General features: G+C 40.0%; 1 protein-coding gene across 3 annotated transcripts in view; it reads left to right on the top strand.

The window, feature by feature from the left end:
* Positions 1–10,731, top strand: part of LOC114664097 (zinc finger protein ZFAT-like) — a 179,955-nt gene extending 169,224 nt beyond the window's left edge. For all 3 annotated transcript variants that reach the window (XM_051936012.1, XM_051936011.1, XM_051936010.1), the window contains exons 15-16: positions 2,162–2,289; positions 10,064–10,731. In XM_051936012.1, the coding sequence (XP_051791972.1) occupies positions 2,162–2,289; positions 10,064–10,291 (356 nt within the window). In that variant the 3' untranslated portion in view covers positions 10,292–10,731. The remainder of the gene's footprint in view (positions 1–2,161; positions 2,290–10,063) is intronic.
* The last annotated feature ends 6,123 nt before the right edge of the window (positions 10,732–16,854 follow it).

The raw sequence follows: 16,854 nt of genomic DNA, 5'->3' as shown, positions 1-16,854 counted from the left end.
GCAGGTTGAGAAATGGATGGATTTAAGTAAATCTACTCAATCAAAATCATACTGGTTTATTTTGTCTTTAGTAGTGGGAGGTGAGTCTGGGTGTATGACAGCTGATAACCAATGAATGCTCATCCGGAAGTTCAATGCATATAATGCAGCAATGACGATTAAGGAAAACACAGGTTTGGAACTCACAAACAGAATCTGATGGAAAAAACAAAGGAATGAGATTCTGGCTAAACTTGGATTATGTTTTAACCCTTTGTCAAGAAAAGGGGGCAAGTGCTGGAAGGTCGGCACATGGTCACTTAATTCGAAATGGCCAGAGGTTTTCAGTTGTTTAAATTGACATGGTCTGGCCACGAGATCAGCAACTGCAGTCAGCAGGCCTGACATACCCAACGACCAAAGTCGCAAAATGTGACATTGGCTTATTTAACTGTTTTAAAAGTGGGGCATAGTAAATGGGGTGGCCAGTAGTGCCTGATCTGGCCTAGTAGTTACACTACATTATTAAAATAAATGTCAAAGGATATTTTTGTTCTCATAAGTTTTTTTTTTAGGCAAAAGGTTTTGTAAATATGCTATTAATCTAGAATTAAATCCATCCCTCCCTAAGTATGCTGTCTCTCTGTGACACAATTTTTTTGTGTGTGGTTTGCAGAGAATAGACATTCATTTTTAAAAAATGAAATACCGTATATACTCGCATATAAGTCTGGTCTTGAAACCCGAAAAAAATCTATCATAAAATCAGACCCTGACTTGTACACCCATTCCAAAGTGCGACACTTATTATTTTTTTTTTTTTAAACATCTTGTCTCCTCCAATCTCGCATCAGTTTCTCAGACACATCGAATTTTGTTACAGCAGCGCAGTAACCAATTTCTTTCGGTACTTCAACGACGTTTAATTTAAAAACAGCTTCATATTTTCTTCTGATCGAACGCTCCATCATAGATCAGGATGCTCTTACAATGAAGGTGTATGAGGGTGTGAGATACAAAAAACACAAATCAGTGCAAACATTTCTTCGAAATAGTTTGGGTATTACCGTGTGGTCACGTTGGCACCATAGAGAGAGAGAAAGGTTAGGAGCACACACTGATACAGCGCATTGCCACACCCACATAGAAAAAAAAGGTCGTGTGCTCCATGGTTACTCTCTCTGGTGGGCGTTAGCATATCGTAATCTCTTGGACCAATAGCGTGAGTTTTTCCACATTTGACTTATACGAGCGACATTATAACATACCAGAAATTATACGGTAAAATCAAGCTCCTTCTTATCCGCAAGTATATACGGTACTTCTTAATTTTCAAAGTATGGCATGACTTGGCTATGTGCAGAATAACTTAGAAGAATGCAGTGATAAAACAGCCACATTCAATTTTCCATGCTGTTTTTTTTAAAATGCATTTTTAGTTATTGTTAATTTACAGAGTTCTGAATGTGAATGTTACCTTCTGGATTTTAGCGTGACAATAATGACCCAATAAACCTTTATTTTTCATACATTTGCAGTTATGATTAGCTACTTTCACATGCATCTTACTACAAAGGAAGAAAGGTGTTCTTCCCTTAAAAACTTGTGAAGTCTTTCTCATTTCAAAGTAGCAAAAACATTGAAAATATCTCCTGGTAATGTGTCACTACATACAGTAAGATAAGTTTACCTTTGTACCAGTACGAAAAAAAGGGAAAAATGTTAAAATCTAAAATGTAGTATTGTAACATTGCTTTTCCTTGTGTTGATTCTGAATAGGAAGTTTTAAAATAACTGACAAAAATGTGAATCGTGTAATTTTGTGATCTGGGTGCCCTTGTGAAGGACTGGCAGTTGTTTGTGCCAGTGCTGCTGGGTTAGGCTGTTGCCCCCTGTGATTGTCTCTTGAATTAAGTGATTGTGAGAATGCAATGGGAAAGTTTCATTATCATTTATGTCGAAAAGGCTACAGTACTTTGAAATGTGACGAAGGGTTCCTTACAATAAATACTGTATAAATACAGTAGGTTGTCTAAGATGTTTTACAGTCTAATTTGGGGATATGTATAGTGCTATCCTATTTGTTTACCTTCTATTATATTAATGATTGTGTTTTAAGGGAAATATTCTTTCTATATTATTCCTTATATGAGTGTAATGAATATTCTTATTTACTTTGTAGGTGACAGATTGGATCCCACAGCAGTGAATATCCTTCAACAAATAATTGAAATGGGAGCAGAAAACCATGATGCTGCGGTTGCATCAGTTGTTGCCATGGCCCCCGGCACTGTCACTGTAGTGGAGCAGGTGGGTTTTCATTATTGCCTTGTATGAGCTAATTTTGGGAGGGAAGGAATAAAATCTTGCAGGTGTTTGTATTCTAAATATTTCCTATTTTGCATGTTAATTTTTTTTATGCAGCTGACTTTCTCCTGCCTTGTCTGTAGGTATGAACATAACTAGCACTTATATGAAGGATGCCTGTTCACAGGTGCAGTTTTTATAATAAAACCATAATGTCGTTTCACAGAGAATAAATTCCATTTCTGGCGTAGACAGTTCTGTCTCTAATATTAGAGCTATTTAACTTTGTGCTTTATTTATTATATTAGAACTTGTCAACTTATTACAAAGTGATACATTTAGAATGAATCTGCCAGTTTCTTTAAAACACTCATAAATAGCATAGAGGGTGCGGTTTTTAATACATGCTGAAAATATTAGTTTCACCCTTCAAAAATGTTTGAATGTGATCTGGGTACAAAATGATAGAAATTGAGAAACAGAGTGTATTTAACTTAATCTTTTAATATGATTCCTGCTTAACAGCGATCACCTTCACTAGATTCACTTCACTTCACTTTTTCACATTTTGTCATTTTGCCAAGTCAAGTCTTGTGCTTAAATCTTTTAAATTCACTTTTTCCCTTTTCAAGCAACACTTCTATCCCCAGAATGACAAATCAAAAGCAAGATTTTAGAAATTTTTTGCAAATGTATTACAAAAAAAAAAACCCTTTAAAAATCCCTTTGACACAATTATTCAGACCCTTTACTCAGTACTTAGTTGAAGCTCCTTTTTCAGCCATTCCACCCTGGAGTAATTCTTGGATTTAATGTAAACAAACGTTGCACACTTGCATTAGGGATCTTCTGCCATTCTTCACTGCAGATCAATCTCTGTCGTGGAGCAGATATTTTTCTCGGTCTCTGCAGAAATATGTTCTGTTGGGCTCCAATCCAGGCTCTGGCTGGGCAACTCAAGGACATCTACAGGGTTGTCCCTAAGCCACTCCTGTTTTGTCTTTGCTTTGTGCTTAGGGTCATTGTCGGGTTGGAAAGTGAACCTTTTGACCCAGTCTGGGGGTCCAGAACATTCTGAACAGGTTTCCATTTAACATATCTCTGTGCTTTATACTCTGTTCAGCTTTCCTGCAACCCTGTGTAATTTCCCAGTCCCTGCTCCTGAAAATCAACCCCATGGTGTGAGCTTGTCACCACCACGCTTCACCTTTGAAATGGTATTGCACAGGTGATGAAAGGTGCCTGGTTTCTTCACACATGACACTAGTATTGGTTTAAATGGACCAGAGAATCTTGTTCTCATTGTCTTAGAGAACTTTAGGCACCTTTTTGTAAACTCTCAAGTGGGCTTCCATGTATCTTTTACTGAGTAGAGGCTTCTGTCTGGCCCCCTCTATCATAAAGTCAAGATCAATGGGAGTGCTGAAGTGATGTTTGTCCTGGAAATTCCATCCATCTCCACACAGGTCCTCTGGAACTTAGAGTAACCATTGGGCTCTTGGGCACCTCTCTTACCAAGGCCTTTCATAATTGGTCCATTAGGCTGGGTGGCCAGCTCTAGAAAGAGTCCTGGTTGTTCCAAACTTATTTCATTTAAACATATGATGGCAGCTATGCTCTTGGGAACCTCAATGCTACAGGAGTTTTATCTGTAGCTTTCCCCAGATCTGTGCCTCAACACAATCCTATCTCTAAGCTCTGCAGGGTAATTCCTTTGAGCTCATTGGTTTTTGTTCAACTGTGGGTCCTTCTTGTAATCTAATGATGTGCAGTCAAGGGATGATCAATAGAATGGGATGCACCAGTGTCAGATTTGTAATAGTATAGGGGTCTGAATACTTGTGCTAATTTAATATTTTAGTGTTTCATTTTGTTGTTTTGTAATTTTTGTCATTCTGGGTTATTGAGTGCTGCTTGATGCGGGGAAAATTATTAAAAGAACGTACCATATTGCTGCCAAATAACAAAATGTGATAAGAAGTGAAGGGGTCAGAAGACTTTCTGAATCCACGGCTCTTCTTCCATTCTCAACACAATTAAAATAGGCCACCTTGCTCTGAATCTCTGCAAAACTGGCAATGACAGAAAAATGTGATCAATCAGTCTGCTTTTCTGTTTCGTAATACATGAAAATGCTTTTAAAAGGCCCTTTTATGAAAAGATTTATAATGCATGATTAATGTACTTCTCATTTCATAATTACCAATTAAGTAGGGCAACTCTTTTTTTTTTTAATGCTATCAGTAAGTGTCCAAAGTATTACATTTATAAGCGTCCAAAAAAGTAAGGTATACATTTAGGGTCAAGTTACAAATGTAACATAATAAAACCTTCTCAAACCTGCTTAATCCAGTTCAGGGCCATGAGGAGCCAGAGCTTACCCTGGAACCCACCTTGGACCATCACAAATGAACGTGTAGTAATCATTTAAATTGTTTACCCAGTCAGTCAGTCATGTCATTTTCCAACCCGCTATTTCCTAACACAGGGTCACGGGGGTCTGCTGTAGCTAATCCTAGCCAACACAGGACACAAGGCAGGAATAAACGCCCCAGCAGGGCGCCAGTCCACCGCAGGGCACACACACACACACACACACACACACACACACACACACCAAGCACACACTAGGGACAATTTCGGATCGCCAATGCACCTAACCTGCATGTCTTTGGACTGTGGGAGGAAACTGGAGCACCCGGAGGAATCCCACGCAGACACATGCAAACTCCATGCAGGGAGGACCCGGGAAGCGAACCCTTACTGCAATGCAGCAGAGCTACCACTGCGCTACCATGCCACCCTGTTTGCCAGTTGATTACAATAAAGAATATAAAGGCTGTAAATTAAGATCCATGTTGCTATGCTGGATTTGGACTGTTTGACGGAATCAACATTTCAGGGAAAGCGTATAGTGCTGAAACAGAAAACAAACATACAGAAAAGAATGTGTGGCTGTGCACGTTGTTTTTTTTTTTTCTTTCTATGTCACATCTATTAGTTGACATCCATTTTATGTGATGTGTGTCTTAGACTATAAATTCCCTTTCAACCACTGAAAAATAGCAGTCGTGGATTTGTCAGAATTTTAAGCAAGCACAAGTTCAGAGAAGGCCCTTGTGATTGATGAAATCACCAGCACAGACATCACTCGGTTTTACGAAGTTTCATAAGAGTTTGCATGTTGAAAGTGAGAAGCATGTTGTTCTTCATTCCATCATTTTATTATTTTGACATTATATTATTATTATTTTTAGCTTCAATATTTGCTGGGCTATATAGCCAAGTAAGAGATTTTCACTGTGCAGTGAAAATTAAAAGTGAGTTAATCCATTAACGTTTAACACATCAGCTGTTACTTAATACTCGGATGCTTTGTACATTCATCACCATCTGTGACAAAAGATGCCAACTACTGTAGTTTCTAATATTCATTGGAGGCAAGGTGGATAGGCTTTGAACTCTTGCAAAACTTTATTTTCATGAATGTTCTGCCTTCAAAGTGTCTTTTGATGCAGCCTAATACACTAACCTGACTCTAGCAACTTCAAAGGTAGGTAAGTAATCTGTTGCAATTTCATTTTGTATTGTAGTGAAAAATGTTTCACTCAGTGTTATAAATGGCACTTTTTTTCCTGTGGCAATTCTCTTCTCCAGGAAATGGAGAAGCTCTTTATTCTGCTACTTAAAACAAAATCCATATACTAGTATAAGAAAATCATTTACGTTTTCAAGTTAAATATTTCATGTATCATGTTACTTCAATGGATGTTAAAGAATGCAGTGCTTCAGTCAGCACCCTGCCCCAAAAACCAACATAAAGGAATTGAGACTCTTTATAAATATAGAGTTGGCTGACAACTTAAAAAGTATAAGTACAAATAAAAGAGCTATTGTACTAAAAAAAAAAAAAAAAAAAAAAGTAAAATCCTAAGTTAAACTTTACACTGCTAGTGGAAGGAAATTCTTATTTTCTGCACAACTCCCTCTTATTGGTGGAAGCTCAAATTTATTGACTAATATATGAAGTTTATTCAGTGTATTTTTGTCCTTCGTAACATCTGGGGGAGTTTTAAATTTGAATTCAACGATTGTCTTTCTCATCCATTGTTAACGGACTAGTCTAGATAACAACTGGTGTGAAATTAATTGCATGCATTAACACTTGAACTTTCATAGCCTTGTACATGCAGGCAAGTAAAGAATTAAAGTCTCACAGAGATTCACTATTAATAGCAACAATGTAAATTTATCAAAAACCAAAAAAATGGAAGGAACCCAAAAAGTTTGTTCCCTTAGATCTCAAAAAATAGTTGCTTCTGTGGGCTAGTGAAGCTCAAACAGACGCAGTTCTGATAATAAAGGCCACTTCCAGACGTCTCGTTTATAATATAGAGTAGGTATTGGAAGGGGCAGGACTTCAGGAAACGTTTCATTCAAATCTGTTCCCCATTTCACCTCATGAGCACAGCCTCCAACACGCTCCTGTAACATGCGTGCTTGACAACACAGATACATGTATGTGTGTGTGTGTATAAAATAGAAGGATGTTGTGCCACTATGTAAATCTTTTGCTTCACTAACACGTATCACATCATATGCTTCAATTAAGACCAAGGTCAAGGTTGTACCCCAGTGGTTTGCGAGCAATCACATGACAAACAGACCAAACCTCTCTGGGGGCATACTTCACGCTCACTACTTCTCCGTTTCTTCGCCACTCACGTTGTGAAGGGGGGGAGGCAGAACGCACACTAAGGAGATGCAAACTAATCAACTGCTGGCTTGCAGCTGCTGCTTCCGCGCTGCGTGTTCTGCATGTCACGCTACGCAACGATCATTTAAAAGCCTGTACAGCAGCTGTCCTTTTGTCTCACTTCCTTGTCTCCTGGGACGTTAAAGTGTCTCCAAGAAGTTGTTTGTTAGAAGGGTGTGACATGCAAGTAGTCTCACGGGACTTCAAAGTGTCTGCCCGAGATGATCATGTCTCAACCCAAATTTTTTTTATATAATCTACAGTCATATGAAAAAGATTGGGAACCCCTCTCAGCCTACATAATAATTGACTCTACTTTCAACAAAAAAGGTAACAGTGGTATGCCTTTCCTAGGAACATCTGAGTAATGGGGTGTTTTCCGAACAAAGATTTATAGTGAAGCAGTATTTAGTTGTATGAAATTTAAATCAAATGTGAAAAAACTGGCTGTGCAAAAATGTGGGTCCCCTTGTAATTTGCTGATTTGAATGCCTGTCACTGCTCAATGCTGATTACTTACAACACCAAATTGGTTGGATGAGCTCGTTAAGCCTTGAACTTCATAGACAGATGTGTCCAATCATGAGATATAAAGGTATTTAAGGTAGTCAACTGCAAGTTGTGCTTCCCTTTGACTCTCCTCTGATAAATGACAGCATGGGATCCTCAAAGCAACTCTCCAAAGATCTGAAAAACAAAGATTGTTTCAGTCTCATGGTTAGGGGAAGGCTACAAAAAGCTGTTTCAGAGGTTTAAACTGTCAGTTTCAACTGCAAGGAATGGAATCAGGAAATGGAAGGCCACAGGCACAGTTGCTATTAAACCCAGCAGGTCTGGCAGGCCAAGAAACATACAGGAGCGGCATATGCGCAGGATTGTGAGAATGGTTAACAGACAACCCACAGATCACCTCCAAAGACCTGTAAGAACATCTTGCTGCAGATGATGTATCTGTACATCGTTCTACAATTCAGCAGAATTTGCACAAAGAACATCTGTATGGCTGGGTGAAGAGAAAGAAGCCCTTTCTGCACTCACGCCACAAACAGAGACGCTTGTTGTATGCAAATGCTCATTTAGACAAACCAGATTCATTTGGAACAAAGTGCTTTGGACTGATGAGACAAAAAATTGAGTTATTTGGTCTTAACAAAAAGCGCTTTGCATGGCAGAAGAAGAACACAGCATTCCAAGAAAAACACCTGCTACCTACTGTCAAATTTGGTGGAGGTTCCATCATGCTGTGGGGGCTGTGTGGCTAGTTCAGGGACTGGGGCCCTTGTTAAAGTCAAGGGTCAGATGAATGCAACCCAATATCAACAAATTCTCCAGGATAATGTTCAAGCATCAGTCACAAAGTTGAAGTTACGCAGAGGTTGGATATTCCAGCAAGACAATGACCCAAAACACAGTTCGAAATCTACAAAGGCATTCATGCAGAGGGAGAAGTACAATGTTCTGGAATGGCCGTCACAGTCCCCCTGACTTGAATATCATCGAAAATCTATGGGATGATTTGAAGCAGGCTGTCCATCGCTCGGCAGCCATCAAATTGAACTGAACTGGAGAGTTTTTGTATGGAAGAATGGTCAAAAATACCTCCATCCAGAATCCAGACACTCATCAAAGGCTATAGAGGCGTCTAGAGGCTGTTAGATTTGCAAAAGGATGCTCAACTAAGTATTGATGTCATATCTCTGTTGGGGGTGCCCAAATTTACGCACCTGTCTAATTTTTGTTATGATGAATATTGCATTTTTTCTGTTAATCCAATAAACTTAATGTCACTGCTGAAATACTACTGTTTCCATAAGGCATGTCATATATTAAAAGGAAGTTGCTACTTTGAAAGCTCAGCCAATGATTAACAAAAATCCAAAGAATTAAGAGGGCTTCCCAAACTTTTTCATATGACTGTGTGTGTATATATATATATATATATATATATATATATATATATATATATACACACACACACACACTCCCACATATAGTACAAGTCCACCTTAATAAAAAGATAAGTGTTTGTCTGTCTGTCTGTTTCAAACCAGCTGCTATGTCTCTACAGATATACAGTATACATTGCATGATGAACTGCAAGTGTTAATGCTGAGATCTACGTTGATTACTTAGATTTCAACCCATCTTTGACAAGTAGCACAGCTATTCCACCTTAATAAAAGGACAAGTGTATTTGTGTGTCCATCCAGTTGCTGTGTCTTTGCCATTCCAACAGATGGCACATCACAAATATTTGTGGTAACAAAATTAACTGCATTTATCCTTCCATCTGATCGTGCATCACAAACATGCTTTTATAAATCACATTTCAAAACTGCATATAACAGAGACGTATGCATTGCATTTGTCATTCCAGCAGATGTGTTTTTGATGCACCACCTGTAAGGGATGACAAAAGCAATGCATTTTATTACTGCATGCATTACAGCACACATTCCAATAGATGGACGTGAATACTGAGGTCTACATTGATTACGCTGATCTGTATAATTTAATTTTTTTCATTGCTGTAATGTTGTTATCTCTCATTAAGGTTGAGCAGGTTTACAGGATTTTTTTTTCTTCATTATATCAGGACTTCTATTCTCCATCATATTGGACAATGTGGCTCCCTTGCTAGTTAGAAGCATCTCCTCAGAAGTTTCTTTTTTGGGAGATTCATAATATCCTGGTGCTGAGGTGCTCACTGTGATCTTTATTATCATTTTAACAGCTCCCAGTGTGTGCATCTTGAATAATTTACATCACTATTAGGCTGACACAGAGTACTGTGCAAAATAATTGCCTTGCTCTAAGGCATTACTGCACTGTGCCAGGCCTACTTTTACCCAGTAACTTGGATTAATAGGAGACTTGCAATACTCATGTACTCTGTCTAACACAGAAGCCTTATACAGGTTATGTTAGCTGGGGAATAAACAAAAAAAAAAAACTTTGTCAATTTATTTAGTTACAGTGTGTGGAAGACAACTTGTATAATTTTTGATTTGTTGTACTCAGGTGGCTGAAGAGCAACAACAAACAGATCATGCTGTGATGATCCAGGAAGCCTTACAGCAGGCGTCTGTAGAACTGGGTGAAGAGCACCATTTAGTGGTCTCCTCCGATGACATGGAAGGAATCGAGACTGTCACTGTGTACACACAGGGCGAGGACGCCTCTGAGTTTATTGTCTATGTTCAGGAGGCCGTGCAGGCAGAGGAGGAGCAAACTGTAGAAACCCTTTAAGACTCTGAGAAAAACACAGATGAGTAATTGTATATTTTTGATTTCCTTCATTGTTTAAAGTCTTTTGTTAAAAAGGAATAAATTGCCATTTTACTTTAACTGGATGTAAAATAATGTGAATTACTGAGCTGCCACTTTGGAGTTTAATTTCTTATCAGAAAAATCAGGGGCCAAATAAATAGAGCTTGGCAGTGATGTAAAATTGTGGGTAACCTTTAAACCTGATTGTTGCCTGTATCTTATTTTTTATGATATGAATGCAGAATCGCGGAATGTTGATTTTATTCTTAACAGGTACATTTAAAATGTATAGATTTGTGCACATGTAAATAATATCAGAAAAATGATTATAATTATTTTAAAGAGTGCATACATTTTTGTAAGTAAAGATGAAGAACAAAAATATTAATAATTTAAAAAAAAGAAATTGCTTTGCCTCACTTGTGTGTTCTCTTATTCATTTTGTCTGGGTATTTTCTACTTCAGAATTAGGATCTTGTTTACGCCTTGCACAGCAAGTTCAACGAAATTTGAACGTCTCTATCTAGCCAAGGTTGTTATCATGTATGAACCCCAAATAGAGCAGCAAACTCCAGGATTGTGCCATCAGTGCCCAAAGGCTCACCCAGGATTCAGCAGGCTATCTTACTCTGTGTGTTTTAACAAATCTGCATTTATACAGCGCATCACTTTTTCCACATTTTGTTATGTTACAGCCTTATTCCAAAATGGATTAAATTCATTTTTTTTCCTCAGAATTCTACACACAACACCCCATAATGGACAACGTGAATAAAGTTTACTTGAGGTTTTTGCAAATTTATTAACATAAAAAAACTGAGAAATCCCATGTACATAAGTATTCACAGCCTTTGCTCAATACTTTGTCGATGCACCTTTGCCAGCAATTACAGCCTCAAGTCTTTTTGAATATGATGCCACAAGCTTGGCACACCCTATCCTTGGCCAGTTTCGCCCATTCCTCTTTGCAGCACCTCTCAAGCTCCATCAGGTTGGATGGAAGCATCGGTGCAACGGCCATTTTAAGATCTCTCCAGAGATGTTCAATCGGGATTCAAGTCTGGGCTCTGCTGGGCCACTCAAGGACATTCACAGAGTTGTCCTGAAGCCACTCCTTTGATATCTTGACTGTGTGCTTAGGGTCGTTGTCCTGCTGAAAGATGAAACCGTCGCCCCAGTCTGAGGTCAAGAGCGCTCTGGAGCAGATTTTCATCCAGGATGTCTCTGTACATTGCTACAGTCATCTTTTCCTTTATCCTGACTAGTCTCCTAGTCCCTGCCGCTTGAAAAACATCCCCACAGCATGATGCTGCCACCCACCATGCTTCACTGTAGGGATGGTATTGGCCTGGTGATGAGCGGTGCCTGGTTTTCTCCAAACATGACACCTGTTTTTCACACCAAAGAGTTCAATCTTTGTCTCATCAAACCAGAGAATTTTCTTTCTCATGGTCTGAGAGTCCTTCAGGTGCCTTTTGGCAAACTCCAGGCAGGCTGCCATGTGCCTTTTACTAAGGAGTAGCTTCCGTCTGGCCACTCTACCATACAGGCCTAATTGGTGGATTGCTGCAGAGATGGTTGTCCTTCTGGAAGGTTCTCCTCTCTCCACAGAGGACCTCTGGAACTCTGACAGAGTGACCATCGGGTTCTTGGTCACCTCCCGGACTAAAGCCCTTCTCCCCCGATCGCTCAGTTTAGATGGCCGGCCAGCTCTAGGAAGTGTCCTGGAGACTGGGGAACTGTCAGTTTTGAGCTTCATGGCAAAGGCTGTGAATACTTATGTACATGTGATTTCTGTTTCTTTTTCCACCTGGGATAGATAGATAGACAGACAGACAGAAAAATAACTATATGATAGATAGATCTATCTCTTTTTCTATCTATCTATCTATCTATCTATCTATCTATCTATCTATCTATCTATCTATCTATCTATCTATCATATCGTTCTTTTTCTGTCTGTCTGTCTGATAGTGGTTGACTATCTACTGTCACCATGTCAAATATCAGACTTAACTGGCTTGTCGGAACACCTGAAGGTCTGACTCCAGTTATCTTCCAGCTACGTATATGAACCAGGTGTCCACACTTCGCCACGTGTCACGTCTGAAAACGCCATTCCTTGTCATTTCTGAACCCTCACACATAGCCTGTCACCTCTGAGGTACCATATCTGTGACCAATTCTTTGAAAAGGACTGAAGGCCTGGCTCTGCACACTTGATTATTAGGACACACATAATTTGGATTTCTGTCATTAAATTGAATCTTTATGGTGTATATGTGAATTTCATGTTTTCTTTACTATGATTGCAGCCATCTGGTACATTTCCTATAGTTTAGTGGTTCTATAGTGCCTTTTTATTTTTGTTAATGAGATTATGATTAGTAATTTGCTTTGAATAAAAAGCAATTACTAAATTAATAAATGAAAATATACCACAAGTCTTTCTATTTTTTCATATGGTCTAAACTTTGCACCAGAGCCAAAATCATTACCCAGTAATGGAGGCTGTTACAGTAAGAAGCTGTAGAGATGTGCTGTAACTGTAGAGATTTGCTTTGCTTACATCGAATGAAGCTGACACAAATGTCATTTTCATGCTGCAAATTGCTTTGTCTGTGTTCATTTGACCAATTGATCTGAGAAAGTCCAAAAAACAAGTGTGCAATTAGACTCAGTTGTCCTTCCCTCCAGAGCTAAGAGGAACGCTTTCCACTTAGTGATTTCCTAAGATCTATTGTGAGCATTAAAATGAGAAAATAAAGAGGGGCAACATTAGAGTGCAGTATCCGCCACCTTGCATTTTTAATTTTCATTAATGTGCATAAAGAGCCTGTAAAAAGTCTCCACCCTCTTGGAAGTTTTCACTTTTTATCATTATACCACAATTGAATCACAGTGGGTTTCATTTGGCTTTGTTGACATTGATCAAAATACCCTGTGATGTCAAAATTATTACAGATCTCTGCAGAGTGGTCTAAATTAATTACAAATACAAAATAATTAATCATGCAAGTATCCCCCCCCCCCCCCTTTATTGTAACACCCCTAAGTCATCACTGGTGCAGCCAGGTGGTTTTAGAAGACAAAGAATTAGTGGAGGTCACCCATCTGGGGCTTCACTTGACTGTAATGTAAATCTAAACTGAAAGTGGAAGATCCATCTTATGGTGAGTCAGCATGGCGGTCAGACCTACACAATGAAGACAAAAGAACACAGCAAGCACCCTCATGAAAAGGGGAATGAAAAGCACAAGTCAGGGGATGGAGACAAGAAAATATCCAGTCACTGAATATCCCTTAGAGCCCAAATAAATCAATCATAAAGAAATGGAAAGAGTATAGCATAGCTGTAAATTTGCCTAGAACTGGCCATTCACAAAGACTGAGTGATTGTGTAAGAAGAAGAGCTCAGCAAGAGACCTCTGAGAACTCTGAAGTAATGACAAACTACAGTGGCTGAGATTGGAGTGACCGTGCAGCAGCAGAGCCTCATCTGTCATCATGAATGTGGTGTAGCCGGTCCACAGCTCACGTCAAAAAGGCCACTTTTTAAATAAATAATCACCACACTCGTGGCTTAGAGAAGGGGGCATGGTAATGTGGCCGGATCGGTTCCCGGATGAATTCGTGATGTGGATGGTCCTCACTTAAGTGCACATGTGAGGAGTCGTCTGCATCAGTAATTGGTGCCGGGAGCGGCTAATTGCCACATCTGATCCACGTCCCCGTAATAAACTGAAGCGCGAGGCAGCTAGAAAGGGAGAAGGAAAGAGGAAACAGAGGGGAGAAGGGACAAGAAAAGAGCCTGAACGGAGGTTAAGGGTGAGGAAGGCAGCAGGAAGCAGGTCGTAGAAAGCCGGAGAGAGTGAGCGAGCGAGCGCAGTCTCGCAGATGTAAGCAGGCAGCTGGGAGAGACGAGCCCTAGCAGGTGTATGGCCAACACCCAGGGCCGATGGTAGTGGTCATACTTGCTGAGCATTTGTTGGGAGCAGGAGTGACCGGGAGAAGGTTGGCTTGCCACAGCGAAGGCAGCGGGAGTCAGGGACTTGGGAAGTGGAAGCCCCAGCGTGAGCATCCTGGTCGCTGGGGTGCCCAAGTCTCGGTCTAATGAGAGCTGAACGGAGCCAGGGACTGAAAAGCTTCTAGACCAGTCAAGTGAAGAAGGTCCGCTGCAGGTAGGGTGGCTCCTCTGGTGCATAACTTGGATGGGAGAAGCAGATGAGTCACCAGCAGAAGAACGCACCGGGCTTTGTGTTAAAAAGGACAGCTTCCAGCCATTGTTTTAACCTCGTGGTTTTAAAAGGATTTATTTATTGGATTTTTAACCTCCACGTTTTCCCCCAGCATTTATTGGATTATTTATTTGACTGACAGCACTATTTATTTGAACACTTTTGATTTTGCTAATTTTAATAAAAGCACTTTGCACTTTTTACACCATCCCCTTGCTTCATTGTTGTGCCTCACTGCCTAGCTCATCGGTGACATTACTGACGGTGTCGGGTTCAGAGCTCCCAGGAGCCGGATCGTCACAAGGAAAAGTAAAAAAAAAAAAAAAAAACACTGATAATGATAACATAAAATAAATGTGTCCATTGGTCTGTGCTAAAAATGTGTTTTCTGTATGATTCCAATAATTTTGATCATTTTTATAGTCAAAATTGCAAATTTGCACATTGCCTGTTCAAATACAGAGGAGAAACACGAGGGGGTGCGGCAGAGACGAGACGAGCCTCACCTCGGACTGCGCTCTCCCTCACACACGGGTTTGATGCATGCAGCTGCCGCCTGCCTGTCTCTTTGTATGTCGCCAATATACCATATTTTTCGCTCCATAAGACGCACTTTTATTTCCCCAAAAGAAGGGTGGAAATGTCTGTGCATCTTATGGAGCGAATATTGCGTCACAGACCGGGATGTGTATTACCTGACAGAAGTCGACATGCAGGGGGTAGAGGGCGACAATCAGCTGTTAATGGCAACAAAACGGTACGTTACGTTACAGGCATTCCCTCTCTGCTTGGAGGAATGTTAGACTCATTGACTCGCCATCTAAATCTTGCGTGTGCATGAGTTACAAAATGTAAACAAAGGCAAGATGGCATCGACATCTCACAAGGGAGCGAAGCGAGTGCAGAAAACAAAATACTCCGCAGACGATGTTTTGTGCATTATTGCTGAGTCGGACTGATTTTTCAGAATCTGATTTTGTTGAGAGTGATCAGGACATCGAGCAAGCAAGCGAGTGAGAAACTGGAATCGGTTGATCGGACACCAGCCGATGCCGCCCCAGCTGAGCACATTTACCTACGGCAAGGTTCGTGTGGGAGGAATACCAAGATATTGATCCTTGGGAGCCATACTGGCTACCGGACTTCACAAGACAACATGGCTTGCTGTTGGACATGACAGATTACCAGCCGCTGGACTACTTGCTGTTCTTTCCTAAGGCTGCCTTTCAGCTACTGTCAGACAAGACAAACAGGTATGCAGAGCAATTTTTTTTGAATCGCGGGCTGCACGATTTTTCTCATTTTGTCAAAGTGGGAACCCACAACAAAAGACGAGATGAAGGGCTTTGTGGCATTACAAATATAGATGGGACTAGACTGGCGATATAACTTCAGGGAGCATTGGTCCAAACGTGCTTTGTCCCCTGGTGGCTTTGGACAGGTTATGCCGCGTGATGATAGGTACGTGCTGCTGCAAAGTGATTGTGAGCAGCTGAGCTTCATAAATTCTGACACTAGTGATGAGGAGTTCTTGGGGTTTCCAGAAAACTAGAAGAGTGCTTGAACCTTAAAGTCTCTCTTCATTTGTTAATGGCAGTGATGATGGTTCTTAATATCACTGTTGACTTTACATGGTTGAAATATTCTGCTATATTTTATTAAATATATTAGTACACCATTTGTTTCAGAATATTTTTTTTCTTGTTTTCCTCCTCTAAACCTAGATGCGTCTAATGGTCAGGTGCGTCTTAAGGAGCAAAAAATACGGTAAGTTTTGCAGACATGTTTATTATACACCCTGACTTTCCATAGTCTGGCTAATATCTTTAATGAATGTGTGTGACATATTTGGTCTTACTGATCAGACACAAAACCACAGTGACAAGGCACAAGGTGAGGCAGGCAGTACCGTACTGCACTGAAGGGGGCGCATGTGAGCCCAGCAGGTGCTTGTTGCTGCTGTTCTTCTGCACAGAGGCGCCAATAAGTTAGCGACATCAAAAAGTCAAGTGCACTGCAGCGGTCCATTTGTTTTTATTTTTTGTTCTGACTGACTGCCAAAATGGAAGATTAAAACTTTTAAAACTAAAGGAAAATAAGGAGGACTTTTACAAGAAAGTGATGGAGATTTTCGTGGAGAAGGATAGGCGCATGGACTTCATTGACAATAAACGGTTTTCAATTTTATAAAAAATGGGATCAGACTAAGAAAAAAAACAACCCGATATTTAAAAGCTAGATTTTGACCTTAAATAAAATATTCTTTTGTTTTTCTTGCGATCCTTTTTTTGAACAGTCTGTATT

Source organism: Erpetoichthys calabaricus, chromosome 13, assembly GCF_900747795.2.
Source record: "Erpetoichthys calabaricus chromosome 13, fErpCal1.3, whole genome shotgun sequence".
Classification (NCBI taxonomy): domain Eukaryota; kingdom Metazoa; phylum Chordata; class Cladistia; order Polypteriformes; family Polypteridae; genus Erpetoichthys; species Erpetoichthys calabaricus.
Note: the sequence above shows the minus strand (reverse complement) of the source record. Positions and strands in the feature narration are given on the sequence as shown.